The sequence below is a fragment of the Hevea brasiliensis genome, chromosome 3 (assembly GCF_030052815.1).
Source record: "Hevea brasiliensis isolate MT/VB/25A 57/8 chromosome 3, ASM3005281v1, whole genome shotgun sequence".
Taxonomy (NCBI): domain Eukaryota; kingdom Viridiplantae; phylum Streptophyta; class Magnoliopsida; order Malpighiales; family Euphorbiaceae; genus Hevea; species Hevea brasiliensis.
Genome location: NC_079495.1, coordinates 104,192,834 through 104,214,412, shown reverse-complemented (window position 1 = coordinate 104,214,412; position 21,579 = coordinate 104,192,834). Strand labels below are relative to the sequence as shown.

The 21,579-nt window shown below is 32.3% G+C and overlaps 2 protein-coding genes across 3 annotated transcripts; one reads left to right on the top strand and one right to left on the bottom strand.

The window, feature by feature from the left end:
- Positions 1-7,475: 7,475 nt before the first annotated feature.
- Positions 7,476-12,151, top strand: LOC110651978 (uncharacterized). Of its 2 annotated transcripts, XM_058144383.1 has the most exons (4): positions 7,476-7,584; positions 7,669-7,852; positions 10,013-10,680; positions 11,278-12,151. In XM_058144383.1, the coding sequence occupies exons 3-4, from the start codon at positions 10,073-10,075 to the stop codon at positions 11,954-11,956; spliced, it is 1,287 nt and encodes a 428-aa protein (XP_058000366.1). In that variant the 5' UTR covers positions 7,476-7,584; positions 7,669-7,852; positions 10,013-10,072; the 3' UTR covers positions 11,957-12,151. The 2 variants fall into 2 exon arrangements, with proteins under 2 accessions (XP_058000366.1, XP_021663153.2); XM_021807461.2 differs by having other exon boundaries at positions 7,503-7,852.
- A 916-nt stretch (positions 12,152-13,067) lies between these two features.
- Positions 13,068-17,499, bottom strand: LOC110651979 (tubulin-folding cofactor A). The gene is made up of 4 exons (XM_021807462.2): positions 17,091-17,499; positions 16,799-16,957; positions 15,924-16,010; positions 13,068-13,354 (listed from the first exon to the last, which is right to left on the bottom strand). The coding sequence occupies exons 2-4, from the start codon at positions 16,949-16,951 to the stop codon at positions 13,253-13,255; spliced, it is 342 nt and encodes a 113-aa protein (XP_021663154.2). The 5' UTR covers positions 16,952-16,957; positions 17,091-17,499; the 3' UTR covers positions 13,068-13,252.
- Between the last annotated feature and the right edge of the window lie 4,080 nt (positions 17,500-21,579).

The window sequence follows — 21,579 nt, the reverse complement described above, 5'->3', positions numbered from 1 at the left end:
TTTCCAAATTGACAATTAGAGAATATGATAATGGATGATAATTATATTTAGTAATTAAATTAATTAAAAATTTTATTTAAAAAATTAAATTTTATAATAATTATATATTACAACTGTTTAAAAAATATAAAAAAATTAATAAATTAATATTTTTTAATAATTAATAATTTTTTATTATTTAAATTTAAAAGATTAAATTAATTAAAAATTATATTTAAGAAATTAAATTTTATAATAATTATATATTACAACTGATTAATAAATATAATAAAAAAATCAATAAATATAATAAAAAAAATCAATAAACTGAATGTAAATATTAATTATGGTTTAAAAGTAATATAAACTAAATTTTCAGTTTATATATATTTCGTGAATAACCTTATTTTATATTTTATATTTTTATTTATTTTTTCAAAATAATACATTTTAAATTTTTTTTTTTCAATTGGCATATGATAATATATGTGCAAAAAATTTAATAAGAGTTGAACTACAAAAGTTTAAAAAAATGTTAAAAGAAGTAAAGACCATGAAAATCAAACTTAATTTAATTAATATAAAAATTGATTGTATGTAATTTTATAATTTAATTTATTAATTTTAATTTAAATATCATTAAAATCAATTTTATCGATTTAATTTGACGAAATATAATAAACCCCACCAAACCAACTTATCTACAGCCCTACATGCACCATATGCAAGTGAGAATGTGTGAACCCATGACAGCAATATTTGGTACTTGTTGGAAATTGCACTCATGTGCCCAACTCTTGAGAATGATCAATTGAGGGCTCATTTCATTTAAAATTTCCCAACTACTTCACATTTTTATAGTTTTTGTTTTGTTTCTATCCTTGAGAAAAATCATTTTCTTTGTTTATTTTCTTAGTAGGTAAGCAAACAAATGCAAAAACTCAACTCCCAACAAAAATGCCATGTGGGTGACCTGTGATTGTTTGTGGAAAATGGATAGATATTCTCATATCTGAATTTTGTCTTTGCCTTTTACTTTTGTGTGAGGTTGATAATGATACCTTTTCTAGTGCATGAATTGATTTGCATTGCCCTATTGGCTTTTTAATTTATTTCTCTATAACTCTCATAATCCATGCATTATTGGTGCCACTATATTTACTATTTTTTGGGTGGAATCTTTTTTTGCTTTAGGTTGATAATGTGATTAATAATTGTGTTTGCAATAAAAGTGTTTGATTTGATTTATAAAGTAGTTAAATTTATTTATAAATAATAAATTATATGTAAATTAATATTTAGTTTGACTTATAAATTAAAAAGTATATTTAAAATAAGTCAGAAGTCATAAGTAAAGATACATTATTTATGACTTATCTATTTATTTTAAAACTACTCTTTAATTAAGTAAAATATTATATTATTCTAATAATTTTTGAAAATATTAATATTATCCTCATTTTAACAATCACAACACGTAATTATATATTATTTTTTATAATTTTAATCAATGAAATTATTTTTAAGTACCTTTTAACTAAATATTTAAATTATTTAAAAATTATTTTTAAGTAATTTTATTAAACAATTAAATACTTATTTTTAATTTGACTCGTAAGTTAAAAATATTTTTAAATACTTTTTAATCAAATACTTAAATTACTTAAAAATTATTTTTAAATAAATTTATTAAATAATTAATTACTTATTTTTAATTTAACTCATAAATAAAAAAATATATTTTAAGTCAAAAGTTAAAAATAAATAGCTAAAGCTTATATATTAAAGTTAAGATTTTTTTTTTTTTACAATGTTAAAGAATAATTTTCATCGATTTATTACATTTAAAATATTAAAATAAATTTAGTGTATTCTCTAACAAAGTCAAATTTGTCTGATTTAAATCTTCTAATAACTAAATGCATATTACTGGAGTCCTATTCTTTAAATATATTAAATATCATGCATGCTTTCATTGTGAATTTAAATATATTAAATATGTATCCCGTTGAGAATTTAAAAAATAACAAAAGGCTTAAAATGAAATAAAGCATTAATTTTATTTTTTTATAACATAATGTAATTTAAAAAAAAATGGAATGACATTACTTTTAAATTTTATTTTTATTTAGTCAATTTAATTAAAATTTAAATTTAAATTTTGTAATTTTAAATTTAATTTTAATATCATTAAATTATAATTAATTTATTAATATTTATTGTTGTATGGGTATATATATATATAAATTAACGTATGACCTTTGCTATAATATTTAATCATCTTGAACTTTTCTAATTAATAAATTTAAAAAGATTCTTGACTAGTTAAATTTCTCTTTTAATTTTAATGTTGGTTAAAATCACAAATTAATTTTAATTTATATTTTAAAAGTTAAAGATATAAGATAAAATATTATCAGAATGCCATTAGACTTTTTAAATAAAATTCAGAAAGTAAAAAAAGTGAAAGGTGGGTGTTAAGAATTTTATATTAAAAAAATATAAAGTAAAATAATAATATATAAGTAGTTGAGTTATAATATTAAATTATTTAATTATTTTAATATATAAAATAATTTAATTATTTATATAAATTTAAATTATAAAATTATAAAATATATAATTTACTTAGTAGTCTTTTTAAATTAATATTTATGAGATATTAATTTTATTAATTAAAGTTAAAAAAAAGAAGGTGATGCAAGTTTGTCCAATTAGGAAGTTCAAAATAAATGGGGCCCATCAACTCCTCAATGCACATGGAAATCAACTTTGCTACCATTTTTGACCTTCACACAAACTTTTTCTCCAACTTTTCCCATACAGTATATAATTCACCTCTTGAGTTCCTTAAATTAAGGCTTTGTTTCCAACATAGGTTCCATTGTTTTGAATTTACAAAATGTTTTATTTATACTTTAATTTTGATTAAAAAAAAAATAAATAGACATAACACTTTTATTATTAGATCAATAATTTAAAATTTAGTGGAATAATCATAAGTCATGGTGACTTTGATAGAGATATATGCAATAAGGAGACATACTTTTTCCTTTTTCACCCAAAATGTCATATATGTTTGAAAGATGTTCTTCTCTTTTACTTTCATTGTATGTATTAGGGGAGAACAGTTTTCGGTTTAAACCGAAAAATTAAATCGAACCGATTCAATTCGGTTCAATCGGTTCAGTTTTAAATTTTAATCGGTTCGATTCGATTTATAATTTTGATAATTTCAGTTAATCAGTTCAGTTCGGTTATTTTTATAAAAACTCAAAAAAATCGAACCGAATCCAAATTATTAATATATATAGGAAATAAAAAAATCGAACCGAATTGAATCAAACCGAAATCAAAGAAAACCGAACCGACCATTAAGATTTTTGAGTTTTGATTTCTAATTTTTTTGTTTTTATGTTTTTATTATTTAGATTTAATGTTAAAAATATGAAATTTTATAAATTTTGATTTGATCGGTTTAAAACCGAACCAAACTGATATTTATCGATTTGATTCGATTCGATTTTCTCTTATTAATCGATTTGATTCGATTTTTAAAATTTTTAATTTTCGATTTTCGGTTTTATTGACTCGGTTCGGTTCGGTTCAGAGCCGAACAGACCGTTTGCACACCCCTAGTATGTATTTATATAATCATTCAAATAAAAATTTATAAAATAAAATATTAAATTCATAAATCATTTATATATTTCAATTATTTCATTTTATTTTTTATGAAATTCATTTTATCAGTGATTTTTAGATTATATATTGAGACATTAAAAAACCACTAACAACACTATAATACAAAATTATATTTTTAAAAATTTTATTTAAACCTTTTACAAATTTTATAAAAATATAAGATATATGCACACATTCAATGATTTAGATAAGAATTATTATTTTATTTTTCAAAAAAAAAACTTATATTAGGAAAATATTTATTAAAATATGATTACGTTTAATAAATATTTTACGTTTAATCGGATAGATTAAAAGATACATGTGATTTATTAAAATAATAATAATAATAATAATTATTGATTCCACGACGGACGAATTTTGCCGTGTTGACTCACATCATGGCGGTCCGGCGGTGTATACAATATCAACTAATAATAGCGTAACTCAACAAGAACAAAGTCAAGGCTAGCTTAGGTCATCGATTACACTATGAAGGACTTGTTTAGTTGGATAAGAACAAAGTATTAAAAAAATTCCCCTATTTCATTTGTATTATTAAATTAACTTTTTAAAAAATAAGTTATTTTATTTTTATTACGGAAAAAAATTTTCAAGAAACTTGTTAATGCTCTAAAAGTTATTAATTTATAATATATATAAAAATAAAAAGCAGTGTGAAATATTTAGATTACAAAATTACCCTTTATTATTTGTATTATCTATAAAAATATCAATAAAAAATATACTTATAGCAATATATATTAACGATAAAATCTGCCATTAATTCATATCATTACATTGCTTATAATTTTTGACAATAAATATGTTGCTAATACTTCTAGGAGCCAGAAGTTTATATACTATTTCGTCGCTAATGATTTTTAGTTATAAAATATTTGTTGGTAAATCTTTAAATATTTTTAATTTATAATATTATTATAATTAATATAAATTAAAATTTTAATATTATTTCAATAATAATAATTTCACTTATACTAAAAATTTCATCATATTTGCTAATATAATAATTCTATAATTTCCATCCTATAAGTATTATTAATTCATTAAAAATTATTTAACTTTTTATAATAAAATTAATAAAAAAAACCTTAAACACCAAATCTCACTTTCATTACATTTTTTAAATTGTTTTATATATATATATAAAGGTAATTATAAAATTATTGTTAAAAAATTATTTAATTAATAATTATAAAATTATTATTAAAAAAACTAAATATTTTTAAATAGAAAGTTTTCATTTATATCAATAGATATGAAATTTTAATTTTATTTAATAACAATTATTTTATTTATTATAAATTTATAATCATTATGTAAAAAAAAATTACAAACATAATAAGCTTCCACTAATTGAGAAATTAAAATTTTAATGTAATTAAAGTACAATAAAAAGTTACAAATTTATAATTTTTTTAAAATTAATATTAATAAAAATATAACTTTAATTAAACTTAAATTTTATTTTTATATAAAAATAATTTTTTTAATTTTTATTTTTATATATAAAAATATTGATTTCTCATAATTAAATTAATGAAAAATATTAATTGATTAAAGTGAATTTTTTTTCGATAAGCCTAAATCATCTTGCTTATATATATTTTTTTCAGCGTAAAAATAACCGATTAAACACACAAAATTTTTCCAATTATAAAAAATTAGTGTTATTAAAGTAAATTAATAAATAAATAAATAAATAAGAAAGGACATAAAGGAAAAAATAAATTTTAAGTAGAAAGAGAAAATAATGACCATAGTTATCTATTTGATAGTATATAGCCTGAGGAATTTGGAATATATATATATATATAACTTGAGCAAGTCTATACAATTATTTAATTTATATATATATTAAATTAGTTAAAATTATGATAAATTTCACATACAAAGATATAAAATTTTTCAGAATTGATCTTGGATCGATGTTCAACTCAAAGAATTTTTCAATGTCAAGCAAGCTATGATTGGATGAAATACACAATAGCCAACTCAATAAATCTCAAAGATGAATGTTTCAATTTCAATACCCATTTGGCATTTTCTTGACAAAAGGGTGAAATTGCCAAAAGGGTTATATATATACATACACATATATATATATAAAAGCCGGCAAAGTCATTTTCTTGGAGGCTAGGCATTGGATCATGAAAACAGAGGCAATTGGCCCTTTATATTAAGGAGTTTGTGGGTCACTAAGTTAGCTTTCATCCCAAAGACAAATGTGCAAAGTGAACTTTTTTCCTAACCCACGCTTCATGCTTTGTTTCTGCTTCCGCTTTTGCTTTTCCTTTTCATTCTAAAAGATAACATTCTTTTGTCCTTGTTTATATCTAAAATAGGTAAAAGTGGATTCTTTATTTTCATCTTTTGCTTTGCCATTATAATATTTTTTTTCTATTTCTTTTGGATATAAAATATATATTAAAATAAATTATCTCTTACCTTTTATATAATTAATTTTAATTAAAATTTAAATTTAAGACTTTACAATTTTAAGAATCACTTTAATAATATTAAACTAAGCTTTCATTTATTTTATAAAAAATAATTTATATATATATAAGAAAATATTTTTATATTATTTAATTATAATATTAAATTAATAATATGTATTTATATTATATATATACAAATATTTTTATATTTTAATAAGATTATTAAAGTTTATAAAATATTTTTTTTTCTTTTGAAAAAGGAAATTATTTTCTTAAAGTGACTTAATTTTTTCATTTTTCTTAGTATATCAAATGCTAAAAAATATAAAAAATATATTTTTTAAAAAAATATTTACTTCAAAATATACAGGCTTTCATTAATATTATTATAGAATGTGAATCTCTTTATAATTTTTTTAACCTTCTCATTTTACACCCGAATTTAAAATTAAATTAAAATTTTTTAAATTTTTTACCTTTTATTTATTGAATTTCTAACAATAAAATGTGTTAAAATGGTAAAACCTTAAACTTAAAATTCTCAATTTTTCAATAATAAATTACAAATAATTCATTTTTTGTAATTTATTTTTTGTCCCATTTGCATATTGTTGAGATAAAAATAATAGAAAAAGGTTGTTATATGTTAATTAACAATTAAAACTTTTGCTTTAGGTTTACTCATCCTCGTCTCCAAAACCTAATTGCTTGAGCATTGAGATGAAATTCAAATCCACTCTAAATAGGTAAATTAATTAAATTATTTTTAAGAAAAATAATAATTTATTTATTTTTTTATTATTAATTTTCATATAATTAGCTACTAATAAACTTAAATTTAAAGCTCTACAGTTTTAAAAATAATTTTAATATTATTAGAATTTTTATTATTTTATTTTTATATAATTATGAATAAATATAAATAATATAAAATAATTTAATTAATTTAATTGATAAATAATATGATAAATTAATTTATTTTAGATTGTCTCTCATATGTGTGGAGAGAGAGAGAGAGAGGGTGAAGTCAGGCATACGTATGTCTAAAAGCGATTCCGGCTGTTTCTGTAGACCTACCACAGTTGCTTCCAGCTGTCTTCACTACTTTCTCTCTCCTCCTCTCACTTTTCTTTTTTAATAATTTTAAAATAAATAATCTTATTTTTTTTCTGTAATTTTTATAAATAATTTAGTATAAAAAAAAACATAGGGAAATGGGTTTCCCAAAGACATATTCCCAGCCCTTTTCTTACTCCGCCTATTTCTTGACAAGTAATGCAGCAAACAAAAACAGTACCAAAGAAAAGGACGTTCACATTTTTCTTTTCTGTTTCTTTTATATTGCCTGGCATTTTCTCTTTGGATTGGATATATATATATATATATAAAGTGAAAGAAATGGGGGTCTATGTAGCATGTTTCCTCGTGATCAGTTCAGAGTCTACGTGAAATCCCAGAGGTTGCCTTATTGCTTGTTCCATTCCTACTTAATTGTAATAGTAAGAATAAGTCACATTCCTTGTTGGGTTTTTACTTATTGCAGAGATAAACAAAGAAACTGAGGTTGTAAGGGGGAAAAGATGGGAGCTTTTTCTCTCAAATTCTGGTGATTTTGAATGTGGAGGTTTCTGGGTTTATCCTCAAATGATGTTTTTGTTTCCTGCTAGTTCTGTCTCCATCTGCAGATTCCCGGCTGAATCATAGCTTTTTCAAAGCAACATGTTCAGGTGGCCATGTGCATACACACATATGCTTATGGATTTGTATTTTGTGATTTCTATGTGTTATTAACTTCACCTATTTCTTTTTGTGATTCTATGCTTGTGAGTTTGACTTTGGATATTTGGAATTTGGATGTTTGATGATTTCTTGTGGCGTTGTTGGTGAGAAAATGGTTAGTCTTAGTTGGAAATATTTTGGTGGGTTATCCACTTTTTACTCTGATTTGTTTTGAAGTTTTTTGTGGCTTTCCTATTTTGAGTACAATTTAATGGGTTACAGTTACAGTCTTTTGTTTGGTTGGTGGGAAGTGGTGCAAAGGAAACTGTGAATTCAGCTCTGTCTGCACTGAATTTAGCCTGACTGGGTGTGGTCGAGGTTTATTTTCAAAGTAGGGAATACCCAGAAACGTTTAGATTGTAAATTTTGATTGCTTTTCACTTCCTTCTGCTTCTAACGGTCTAAGTAGATAGGTCAACGAATCGTATTAAATTTTAAGTTTGGGTTGAACGAGCAGTATAAGAATAGACCTTCTTGAGAGCCTCAATTATGCTTAGTTACAGAGTTAATGAACATAGCCTTGAGATTAACAGGCCTCCAACATAGAATCTCCTGGAACCACTTCTTGTAATACAAACTTTTGATTGAGATTTCTTGCTAGTATTTATTCTTAATTCAATTTTGGAGATCTTTTATCACACAAAATAGGATCTATCTTAATGTTGCAGTAACTTACAATGGAACATGTAACAGTATATGGACAACTGTCTGTCTTTCCTTAGTTGCGGTTGGAAAGCTATAATTTTTTTTTTACCAATTTTTGAGAATGCTGCAGGTTTTGTTTGGCCCCCATAAATAATAAGAGAGAGAAGAAATAAAAAGATATCAAAGAAAATAGAGAGAAAATGGAGGAGGAAATATGTTTGTAAATGGTATCCTTTTGATAATTTCCTTGAACATTTTTCTTCCCTCTTGTTGGAAACAAGTTAAAGGTTCAAGGTAACATACAATATTTATTCAATCTTTAAGACCCTATTAGCTCTAATATGAAAAAAAAAAAAAAATCCCTAGTTGGCCAAAATAATATTGAACGAGGATGGATTCGAGGACTTGCCTCTTGCTGTTGCTTTCTCATAATTATGTCGTTAATATTCTGTTCCATTTCATTGATGCTGCAACACAAGTTACTTATGTTTTGATTGAATTATATGTATTAATCAAAAATAGGGGGAAAAAAAATTGATGGGACTATAAATTTGGTTACAAGAAGAATGAGAAAAATAAAACATTCAGAAGCCTTAAAACTGGGTTGATTCTTTTAGGGGTGGATGTTTGCATCCTTTGAAAATTGATGATGAGTGTGATGCTGGTCAAACTTGTATGAGCACCTATGTGGGTGTCTGATTGGATTTTTAGCATTCAGATAAGAAAGCTCCTATGATGTTATCAATGATGAAGGCAAGCCAAATGATGTTAGCAGTTTCATGCTTTGGGCTGATAAATTGCTTTGGTATGGGAGCTAACAGTTGATTCTCAAGTGGCAAAATAATTTAGGAAGGTGTGTTGGCTTGCTTAGGTTGCATGTCATGGTGGAATATTGGGTTTTTAGAGCTTAGTATGGTGAAGAGCTTGTTTCAAAAGAATAAAACTTTTAAAGTTGTTAAATTTTATGATCTTCCATGCGAGATATTGGAATCTTTCTCATCCTAGCTTGTTTTCTGTTTTGGGAATGGCAGTCAGTGCTTCATCTAGTTAAAGACAAGCTATTGCCATTTTATATTCTCTATTCAATTCCAAATATTAAAAATTTGATGAAATTTATTACTTGAGGAGTAATAAATTAGTTTCTTATAGCGTGCAATTTGTATCTTGCTAATGGGAATCGGATGAAAGCATGAAGTGGATAATGGATCATAACTAAATGGTGGTATTTACAATGACTTATTTTGTTTTGTTAATTTAATTTTGAAAACATCCATTTACGGGGATGCCTACTAGTAAGTGGTGTCTTTTAGGAAGTGAATAAAGTCTTGAAAGCATATATACATGTAATTGTAATAGTAGATAAACTGCTAAAATATTTTTAGATTTGGCTCAGTTTTTCTACAGAGATTGCTGCACTTTTTTTTCCTGTTCGTCAATTTAATTGCTGTCTACTCGTATGATAGGGTTCTTAAGCTGGCCAAGTATATAGCATTTGATCCAATGGGGAAAGATTTGTGACCAGAATGGATCCTCAGGATTTTATCAGGTTGTCAATTGGCTCCCTTGGGCTAAGGATTCCTGGGACAGCATTGAATTCTGCAAAATCAGGAATCCATGCATTCTCTTCTCCATGTTCATGTGAGATACGGCTTCGAGGTTTCCCAGTGCAAACAACATTTGTCCCTTTAGTATCTTCACCTGAAACAACACCTGATATTCACAGCATTGCCTCAAGCTTTTATCTTGAAGAATCAGATCTGAAAGCATTATTGGCACCTGGCTGTTTCCATACTCATCATGCATGTCTTGAGATTGTTGTTTTCACAGGGAGGAAGGAGTCCCATTGTGGTGTTGGCATCAAAAGGCAGCAGATAGGAACATTTAAGCTGGAGGTTGGTCCTGAATGGGGTGAAAAGAAGCCAGCAATTCTTTTCAATGGGTGGATAGGTATTGGAAAAAACAAGCAAGAGAGCAGAAAACCAGGAGCTGAGCTTCATTTGAGAGTAAAACTGGATCCTGATCCAAGATATGTTTTCCAATTTGAAGATGTGACCACTTCAAGTCCTCAGATAGTTCAACTTCAAGGCTCCATCAAGCAGCCTATATTCAGTTGCAAGTTCAGTCGAGACAGGTGATATGATTTATGTGGTCCCTTTTACATGATGTTTGTCCAATAAGCATTAGATTTTTCTAGATTGCTATAACTTCCATTGGTTTTGGCCACACTGAATCAAGGAGCTGAATTTCAGTTGAATTTCTGTGGTCAATACAACTTTTTCCCCTTATTTGGAATAAAAAATTTTACAAGAATTCAATTCTATTGATTTCTTTTTTGTTGAAAAAAAAATTCAATTCTTTTTAACTTAAAAAAAAAAAAATTATTTTCAAAGAAATAGAAATCAAGTATGATTATATAAGAATTCATTTGAATTCTTTTCTTGTAAATGATTTATTCTAAATGAAGCCTTTATATGCACACACCATCTGCACCATGGATAATTTAAGAGAATTGAGACAAGAAAATAGAAGGGAAAAAAAAGACAGTGCTTCTATGCTCGATTTTGTGTGCATGAAGCAATTCAATCCAGTGAAAGCAACATGATGTGTGATTCGTTCAGGATTATCATAGTAGTGAGTTTCTTTGGTAATAGAACCAAGTAAGAAGCACCTGTCATCTTCAAACTATTATATCATCATTAATGAGACTTTTGATGGTTATGAATAACAGGGTGCCTCAGGTGGATCCATTGAGCACCTATTGGTCAACCTCTGTTGATGGCATTGACCTGGAAACAGAACGAAGAGAACGGAAGGGATGGAGGGTGAAGATACATGATCTCTTTGGCTCAGCTGTTGCGGCAGCCTTCATAACAACTCCGTTTGTGCCATCAACAGGCTGTGATTGGGTTGCCAAGTCCAACCCAGGAGCTTGGTTGATTGTTCGCCCTGATGTTTGCAGACCTGAGAGCTGGCAGCCATGGGGAAAGCTAGAGGCATGGCGTGAGCGTGGTATCAGAGATTCCATTTGCTGCAGATTTCACCTTCTGTCTGAAAGCCAGGAGGGGGGTGAGGTTCTTATGTCGGAGATCTTCATCAGTGCTGAAAGGGGTGGGGAGTTTTTCATAGACACTGACAGGCAGTTGCGCTCTGCAGCAACTCCAATACCAAGTCCACAAAGCAGTGGAGACTTTTCAGGGTTGGGTTCAACCGGTGGTTTTGTAATGAGCTGTAGAGTGCAAGGAGAAGGGAAGCATAGCAAACCATTGGTTCAATTAGCAATGCGACATGTGACATGCGTGGAGGATGCTGCAATCTTTATGGCACTTGCAGCAGCAGTTGATCTTAGTATTGTGGCATGCAGGCCTTTCCGGAGGAGGCTTAGGAGAGGGTCTCGCCATTCTATATGAAAGAGGAAGTTAATTGAGTTATTAATTTTCGTTATCTGAGGATGGCTTCATTTTACTTTGTTACTACTGTAACTTTAGGCATTGTGTACATGATCTCCGGTAATTGTTAAGTGGGTCATAAGCTATCAATACACAGCCCACATGACTACCAACTTACCAAGGCTTAATTTTATATAGTTTTCATACTTCTGATTATGGTAGATTTTTCCACTAATTTGAGGAGACAAACATCTAGCTCTATTCAACTAACATTTTGGTCCATATCTCTTATCTGTTTCCCAAACTTGTGCACCAATTGGCTACTAAATTCAGTATGAACATTCTTCAGGCACTCTATCAAGCACCTTATACTCGCCATGCATGTTCTTAAGGGCATTGCCAACCTAACCCAATAATGTACCCGTGAATAGATTCGCCCAATTATAGGTCCAACAACAAGGCGCATGACTTGACAAAAGAAGGGAGCACATAATGTTCCCAGTATTTACCAGAAGCTCTCATATGCATAAAGCATGCCAAAGAATTGAACATAAAAGCCATAGGCAGCGTAGCATCTGATGATGAATTTACTAACGAGAATTGACGGTGAGTGGAGAGTGTTGAAGAGGAGGAGAGAAGTGTCCCTTCCCACTTCGTTATTGAAGCATCATTCGAGGGAGACGATCAATATTATTCCCCATGCTTGATTTTAGAAGCATATGCAACCCATTGCTGTGAATGCACAAAAACTGACTATAGTTGCCTCGAGCAAAGCCGAGAGTCCTTGACAGCTTCCCGGATGAACACCATCTCCTTCCTGAGGCCAAATCTGAATTCCTAAAAATCCTTGTGGTAGGTTTTGATCATGGAATTGGTTTGATAGATAGGGTCGATTATAATTGAAGAACAAAGAGAAATAAGAGTGCAAGAAGAGGATGGAAAGAAAGGGTTGAGAAGAAAGAGAGAAAGGGAATTGGGCGAGAGAGAGAGGATGAATGGGTAATTTTATTAGTGGTACAGGAGTAGGTCTTCAATAAAATTACCTCACAGCGTTTTGCCTCACTCATTTTCAAAGGATTGAACAAAAATATGGTTATAGAACTTGTGGAAAGTTGATACCAGGAAACAGCTATTGGAGAAAGAAAATTCATGTAATAACCTTTAACTAGCATATTAGGCAGGAGATAATATTTGCACACAACAAATTACCAAAACCCATCACAGCAACAATCCATACCAACTGTTTGGGACTGTGAAAGCAAATCATACAAATAAATATCTATGCCCAACTCTTTACATTGAGATTATTGGCACGCACTATGCATCTGTTGCTTGAAATAATTGTGCAAACTCTGTGATGGTGCTTCGAGCATCCTTAATTTCTAGTCCTTCCTTGCGATCAGATTCCTCCAACTCTACCTGAAAATTGAATTTCTTGTGAAGCTGGTGGTAAGCAAAAACACACAACTCAGCTCAACTCAACTCAACTAAGCCTTTATTCCAAAGATTTGGGGTCGGTTATATGGATTCGTTTTTTCCACTCTAAACGATTTTGGGTTAAATCCTCAGAAATGTATAATACTTATAGGTCATGTTGTACTACTCTCCTCCAAGTCAATTTAGGTCTACCCCTTTTTTTCTTTCTATCCTCTAACCTAATGTGCTCTACTTGTCTAACTGAAGCATCCGTATGTCTACGCTTCACATGACCAAACCATCTCAATCTCCTTTCTCTCAACTTATCTTCAATTGACACCACTCCTACCTTTTCTTTAATACTTTCATTACAGACTTTATCTAGTTTAGTATGGCCACTCATCCACCTTAACATTCTCATCTCTGCAACTCTTATCTTAGACGCATACGACTCTTTCAGTGCCCAACACTCACTACCATATAACATAGCCGGTCGTATGGCTGTACGGTAAAATTTTTCTTTCAACTTATTGGGAATTTTACGATCACATAAAACTCCCGTGGCACGTCTCCACTTCAACCATCCGGCTTTAATCCTATGACTAACATTCTCCTCACATCCCCCATCTACTTGAAGGACTGAGCCTAGATATTTAAAGTGATTACTTTGAGACAGTACCACTCCATTCAACCTAACTCCTTCCCTATCACCAGTTTGGCCTTCACTGAACTTGCAATGCATGTATTCTGTCTTCGTTTTACTTAACTTAAAACCCTTTGATTCTAAAGTATTTTTCCGAAGCTCTAGCTTTCTATTGACTCCTCGTATTTCATCTATCAGAACAATATCATCGGCAAACAATATGCACCAAGGAATACTCTCTTGTATATGTTTCGTCAATTCATCTAAAACTAATGTAAAAAGGTAAGAGCTTATGGCTGATCCTTGGTGTAATCCAATTGAGATAGGAAAATCTCTTGTGTCTCCTCCCACTGTGTGCACAATAGTAGTTGCTCCTTCATACATATCTTTCAATACTTGTATGTACCTAATAGATACCCTCTTTTTTTCTAACACATTCCATAAGACATCTCTTGGAACACTATCACAAGCCTTCTCTAAATCAATAAAAACCATGTGTAGATCTTTCTTCACATCTCTACATTTCTCCATCAAACTTTTAATAAGGAATATCACTTCCATAGTTGAACGACCGGGCATGAAACCAAATTGATTGAGAGAGATAGAAGTATCATGACGCAGTCGATGCTCCACAACTCTCTCCCACAAATTCATAGTATGGCTCATGAGTTTAATTTCCTTATAGTTTGAGCAACTCTGTATGTCTCCCTTATTTTTAAAAATAGGTACTAAAATACTCCTCCTCCATTCATCAGTCATTTTCTTTGAGTTTAGAATCTTATTAAATAATTTAGTTAACCATGCCACTCCCAAACACTTCCACACTTCAATTGGTATTTACACACGGCAGGAAAATAAAGAGGCACAACAAGAAAGCAACATTATTTTTTTCTCTTAGCGCATTTATAAGACTATAGATGAGTGATCAGTGATCAATGATCAGTTAACAAGAAAAGCTATGCCTGTTGCATTTTGCACCTGAATATACTACAAACTATGCATCCCTAAAGGCTCAAGCAATAGGAGAATGTGAATTGCATGTAGGGCTTCGTCTGACAAATATAATATTCTAGTAATAATCCATTTTACATAAGAAATTTCTCTTATGTGCTCTTCAATTCCGTAAAGCCCAAGGTCTAGCTCTCGTCATTTTTCTTTTTTCTTTAAGCCTGCAGAATGGGATGTAATAGTCCATTCTTGAATTTATCTAATGAAAGCAGTTAGGTAGAACCGGCCAATGATGCATAACCATATCGAGATGGCAAAAAGCCAAAATGGGCAGTCTTCTATTCTACCCAAAGGCACACACCTATTTAGGGATAAAAAAAAAAAAAAAACCAAAATGGTAAATCTAGGACAGGAAGGAGCTAATCCTATGTCAATTATCAAGGGGTTTAAATCGCACTGATAATGCTACCCAGGTTATGCAAACTTAACTCAGTTACCCTCAGTCCCAAAGTAATTAGGTCCTGTAAAATTATTTTTCTCCACCATTTTGGTGCTTAGACATTCGACCCTCACTAATGTATGGAAGTAACAGAAAGGAATTCTTGCAAGTGCGGTCAAAGAATGCATTACACTCAGTGACTGAGCAGGGAATTGTTACCATCTAAAATCACTTGACCAACATGTTAAATGAGTGGCAAAATGCTCACCCCTCCTCTCTGCAATGCGGTGGCACCACTGCCTCCAGCCCCATTGAAATATCTTAGCTCAAATACATAAAACCATGCCAAAAAGTGATAAGAAATTTCATTTTCACATCTCAAATTTTTAAAGCATTGAAGACCAACTCATGCAGTTCAGCTCATTGTTTTAAGTTACCAAATTTTTTGAACATTCATGAAAAACCTTATAGCTTTCAGAATGTTCTTGTGTGATTGCAAGGGGTGAAAATCAACAGAATACTAACTCCACATAAAATCTTACCAAAGTCACTTTTAGGCCAGCTAGTGCAGCTTCAAGGCGCTTGTGACAATCAGGAATCATCATCCTTGATTCAGCCAGCACATTTTCCTGTATCAACCAAGAAGACAAAAAAAAAGGAAACCTCATATCACAAATTAAACCTATTTCTTCACTTGTTAATTATAGTTACTATATCATCAAAAGACCAAATTAATGTACTGCCAAGTGGAGCTGATCAAATTAATGAAAATAGAATTTTGGAGAAAGCAAAATCAATTCAAAACATGGTTGATTGTTGCAATTTCAGTTAGATAATGCAAAATTCAAGCTCAGATTAAGAGCAATAGGTCCCTACACAATCACTTTCCATGACAAGTAGTTAGTGATCATCTTCATTCCGAGACAAGTCCTGTTCTCTGTTCCTTGAGCTGAAGCTCTAAAGATTCTATGATGCTGAAAATTTAAATTTAATGGATCTTAGTCATCATTGACATCATATCTGAAGAACTGAATAATCCAAAGAAGTAATCTCTGTTCCTTTCCTATTGATCCTCCTAATTTCTATCATTTCTTCCTTGATGATTCCAAATATATATCCTCCTGTGTGACTGTGAGAGTATGTGTAAATGTTCTACTCTCCATCCTAGAATTTCTTTTTCTCCTTTCTCTTTTTTCTTGTTATCATGTTTCTATTTTCTCTTCTCCCATAAATATTTTGAAAATTCATCGTTACACTTCTCCCAACTTCGAAAAGTGAACAGGAAAATGCGGAGCTCCAAAACAACCCAACAGTAGCAAGACTGAAGAAACACTATATTTAAACATGTACAAAGATTCGTAAAATAAAATTTCACAGAACATTACCATGTCTGTGTCGTCTTCAGGATTAGGCATACCTGTTGCTTAAGATCATAAGGGTCAGATCCTTTTCCCTTCATTTCTGCTGTTTTAGCAGCTTCTCTCTCAACCTCTTTCTCATAGGAATGCAACTCCTTCACAATGCGTTTGCAAGAACTCGTCTTGATTTTCAGATTTCGAAGGGTAGCCATCCTAACCTATTCCCAAAAAACACAGAGATGATTCAAGAAACTGGAATCTATATCTCGACTAGAAAAGATTTCACTAATGAGATCATTCAATTGAAATCCAAATCCACAAATATCATTGAGAAATACAGAAAGATAGTACCTTTGCTTGAATTGGTTTGATGGAAAGAATAAAGCGAGAGCTAAGAGAGTTCAAACCAGTGTCTGCCAAAGCTATGGAAGAGAGGGAAATGGATGGTTCTGTTCGTGTGAGACAAGTGGACTGGGCCAAGCCCACTTGAAAAGTATCGTTAGTTAGCCCAAAATAATAAAAGGAACGCTAGCCATTTTCGTCGGAAACAAGCGCTCCTCTTCATCTTCTTCCTTCTCGAGTAATTTTTTCGGTTACAGGCGATAGAGGTAGGCCTTTGCAAGAGGTGGAGATAGAATTTGAACCAAGAGTGAAACCAATGAACTACAAAGCGAAGGCAATGTCGAGAGAATCTCCATCTCAAAAAGCCTCTCACGTCCTCGACACAGACCTCCGCTCCCACTGGTTCACCGGCACCAACACCAAAGAGTGGATTCTTGTTGGAGAAAAGACTTTTTTTTTTTTTTTGAGAAAGAAAACAGAATTTCTGAAATTTTTTGAAAGGAAGATCTTATTTTTATTACTGGCTTTAACATATTTATACAAAAAGTTTGTTTACTAAACTTCCATGATTAGGGAAGTTTGCCTTTCAAACTCCAGCTCAAAATAAGCTCATCCATACATTTATAACAACTTCACGCCTTAACTTAACTAAGATATGAAAAATTACAAATATTAAAATATAACAAAATATCTAAGCACTTGCATCATCTTCTGAAAAACATAGTAGCAGCTTCTGAAAAAAATAGTAACAGCTCTTTCAATCTTCAACACTCTTTCTTGATGCAAGTGAACACAAAGACGAGATCTGAGGTATTCAAACCTCTGCTTTTGCAATGCTTTAGTAACAATATCTACTGTTTGCTCCTCTGTTACGCAATGCTTCAACAAAACTTCATTTTCTCTTTCAGCTTCTTTAATGGCATGATACTTAATCTTATCTTATTGTGCTTAGTTCTACCATGAAAAATTGGATTCTTCACCATTGCTATTGCTGACTTGTTGTCACAAAGAATTTCAGTAGCATAAAGTTGCTGAAATCTCAAATCAATTAAAAATTTTCTCAACCATATTGCTTGATTAATAGCAGCAGATGCAGCCACATATTCTGCTTCGGCAGTTGATTGTGCCACTAGGGATTGCTTCTTTGTTCCCTAGCAAATAACTCCTGATCCAAGAGAAAAACAATAACTAGTGGTGTTCTTCATATCCTCAACTGAACTAGCCCAATCACTGTCAGAAAATCCCAGTAACTTGACTTTGACAGATCTTCTATAGATCAAACCATGATCAATGGTGCAATGAATGTATCTCAACAATCTCTTGGTTGCCAAAAGATGAATCTAAGATGGAGCATTCATAAATGTTGACAAAATGCTTGTAGCATACATGATGTTAGGTCTAGAAATTGAGAGATAGAGCAATGAACCAATTATGCTTCTATAAATTGATACATAAGTTGGCTTAGAATCATCATTTTTCTGTAATTTTTCTCCATGGGCAGCAGGTGTGCTAACTGGTTTACATTTACTGAAATTGAACTTCCTAAGAAGCTCCCAAGCATATTTTTCTGAGAAACAAAGCATCCCTGACTTGTTTGACAGATTTCCATGCCAAGAAAATAGTACATTTTCCCAAGATCATTCATTTCAAAAACTTCCTGCATCTTCAATCTAAAATTGTCAATCAAATTCTGGTTGTTTCCAGTCACTAACAAATCATCCACATACAAGAAGACAACAAGAATTTCATTACTTTGATGTTTCACATACAAAGTAGCTTCATTTACACTTCTTTTGAAACCCAAGTTCAGCAAATAGCTGTCATTTCTGAAATACTAGGCCCTTGGAACCTGTTTAAGGCCATAAAGTGCCTTTTTCAACAAACACACTTGATTGCTTCCATCATTGAAGCTGTCGACACCATATTTTGGTCGATCCCTAGAATCAATAAAAATTCTTCTTTGAACAGCTAATCACGTTTCCGGTCCCTCCTTGATAGGCGGTCACATTTCCGATCTCTCCTCACAAAGACTTGAATCAATGCTAAGTCCTAGCATCCCTTAAAACTCAGCCGATCTCTCAAATCATTTACCGATCCCTCAAACCCGTTGCCGAATTTCCGGACTCGTCGGGTATATTCCTGATCTCTTTTGATGAATAAAATGAACGGCACTAGATCTTTTCCTACCGCTTTATTGCCGACCTCCTTTCCGAAAGTTTAAGAGCTAAAGTTTTGGTTCGATTCCGATCTTAAGTGTTCGAGTTAAATTTTCACCAAGTTCTGTTTCAAGATTTCTTCCCTACCGATCTCATGTTCAAAGTGCTTTCCGATCTCTCATACTTAGATTAATAATCACATTTAGTTTTTGTTTTGTTGTGCTCATACAATCAAATACTCGGACAAACAATGGTTTAAAATTTTCCGATCACAATCATTCATTGAACAAAAGGCATTTCATTTCATGTCATAATTTGTACAAGTTATTCTACCGGGGGATCACCCCACTGATCTACATTTGGATCACTCCTCTCTCCCTCTCACCCTGGCTTCATCCTCACTGTCTTCATCATTGTCTTGAGGAGCCACATCGCCATCCAAGAAAAGTCTTCTTCCGGGTAACGCCCCGGAGTGCGGCCAAGAGATCCTTGTGAGCCTTCACATAGGCCTCGGCTATTCCGTCACCATCTCCTCATCCCTCTCCTTAAGCTCCTTGTCTTTCTCCTTAAGCTCCTTATCCTTCGCCTCAAGTTCCTCTATAAGTTGAGCGACTGAGCGGCCGTTGGCGTGAAGCACTGGACTTCCTTAAGAGCACGGTCCCTCTCATCCAAAGCACACCTGCTCGCCAACCGGTCTTCATGGAGCTTTTCCCGACACTCGACTTGAGATATATAATCCCGCGGATGAGAGTTGGGATCGGAGGGAATCCACCTCCGATTCTTCTTCCCGATCTCCTTACCCAGCGCGAATCCTTTCCTGATCATGGTCCGGTTTACTGACACTCCACGCTTAAGCTCATGGTCCGAGTCAATATGTCGCCGAGACCATTCCGGGATAGCTGTCCCCGATCCTCGGAAAGAAGATGGTAGACCCCGTGACTTTGGCGAAATCGAGTTCTCCTTGACATCCGATTATTCCTCAAGCCGATCAAGATTGAGCGCCCGAGAAGAGGTCCTCCCGAAGCTTGAGTAGGCCCCCTTCCCCGCTTGGAACAACTGCAAGAGTCGGAGGTCGCTCCTCCGATCTAGGAGGAGATCGGTTAGCTTCAGTGGTCGGCGGACCAAGGTTGGGGAGGATCACTTTGTATCTCCCTGTGTTCGTGGCCGGGCGTTTGAGTCGTTCAACGCTTTATCTCCTTTATCTTCCGAGATCTCTCTCCTTCTTCCGCTTCCTTGAACCTCACCACCCGCCATACCGCACAAAGAAAAGGTTAGTGAGATCGCTAAGGTCCCGAGATCCGAGGTATAGAAAATACCGATGCCGAGGTTAGAGAGCGGAAGTTCGCGGTCTTGGCCATGGCTGACGAACCAATAGTAATGGTGCGGCTAGCGATCACCGAATCCAAACAAGAATACTTTTAGTGGCAGCCTCACTCTTGAGATCCATCACTATCAAACTTTCCTCTTCGCTCAGTGGTAATATGGTTCGAAGCAAGGGTCCCCGTACCACCAAGTGCGGAAAGTCCTCAAAGCGGCTCGGATCTTTGCTCCTCACAATGAAGAAACGATTCTTCCGGTTCTTAAGAGACGAGGCGGATCGGAAAAGAGCCCGCAATTAGGCTTCACTGAAAGAATCGATGGTCATCGCCTTTCTGAGTTAGCCTGGCAGCCTTGGCGAACACTTTAGCCGTAGGTCCGATTCCCTTAGCTCGGCATAGACCCTGAAAGCTACCAAGATCCGCCACGAGTTGGGGTGAATTTGAACAATGGAGGCTCGGTGAAGTTTTAGGACTTCCTTATAGAAATCGTCAGAGGAACCTCGGACCGCCTTTAATCGTTCCTCATATACCATAACCGCTGCTTCTCTTCAAAGAAGTGATCGACACGGTTGGTCGCCATGGCACTTGATTAGCTCGAACGAATCAGACAAATATTGTATTCTTGAACAAACGATCGCAGAGCGGATTCTCAAGAACCGACTAAGCTCGTCTATGGAAGGGTCTCTCTCTGAAGAAGGGCGCAGACGCTTTAATGGTACGACCCGACTCGACTGGAGCAGAGACCCTAAGGGGTCCAGTTGTGCGCTTGGTTCGATCGCCTCTTCTTCATCGACGATGACCAAGAGAACTCAATGGAAGGAGGGCTCGCGCTCTCTGACCTTCGGCACCGCTCATTTTCAAAAGAAACAAAGAACTTAAACAAAAAAGAAGATCAAAGTCCTTACCAGAGTCTAATCGGCGTCGGAGAAACTGGAAAAAATGAGAGAACTTCGAAGTTGTGAGCAGGGGATTGAAAATGGAATGAGAGAACAACTGGCTAACCCTCCCCTATTTATACTAGTC

Bases quoted from the DNA above. Each gene is read 5' to 3' on its own strand.
- LOC110651978 (XM_058144383.1), top strand. From the start codon at position 10,073: ATGGATCCTCAGGATTTTATCAGGTTGTCAATTGGCTCCCTTGGGCTA. The intron at 10,681-11,277 runs GTGATATGATTT...TATGAATAACAG, and splicing joins TGCAAGTTCAGTCGAGACAG to GGTGCCTCAGGTGGATCCAT.
- LOC110651979 (XM_021807462.2), bottom strand. From the start codon at position 16,951: ATGGCTACCCTTCGAAATCTGAAAATCAAGACGAGTTCTTGCAAACGC. The intron at 16,011-16,798 runs GTATGCCTAATC...TGGTTGATACAG, and splicing joins CTTATGATCTTAAGCAACAG to GAAAATGTGCTGGCTGAATC. The intron at 13,355-15,923 runs GTAAGATTTTAT...TTCAATTTTCAG, and splicing joins CTGGCCTAAAAGTGACTTTG to GTAGAGTTGGAGGAATCTGA.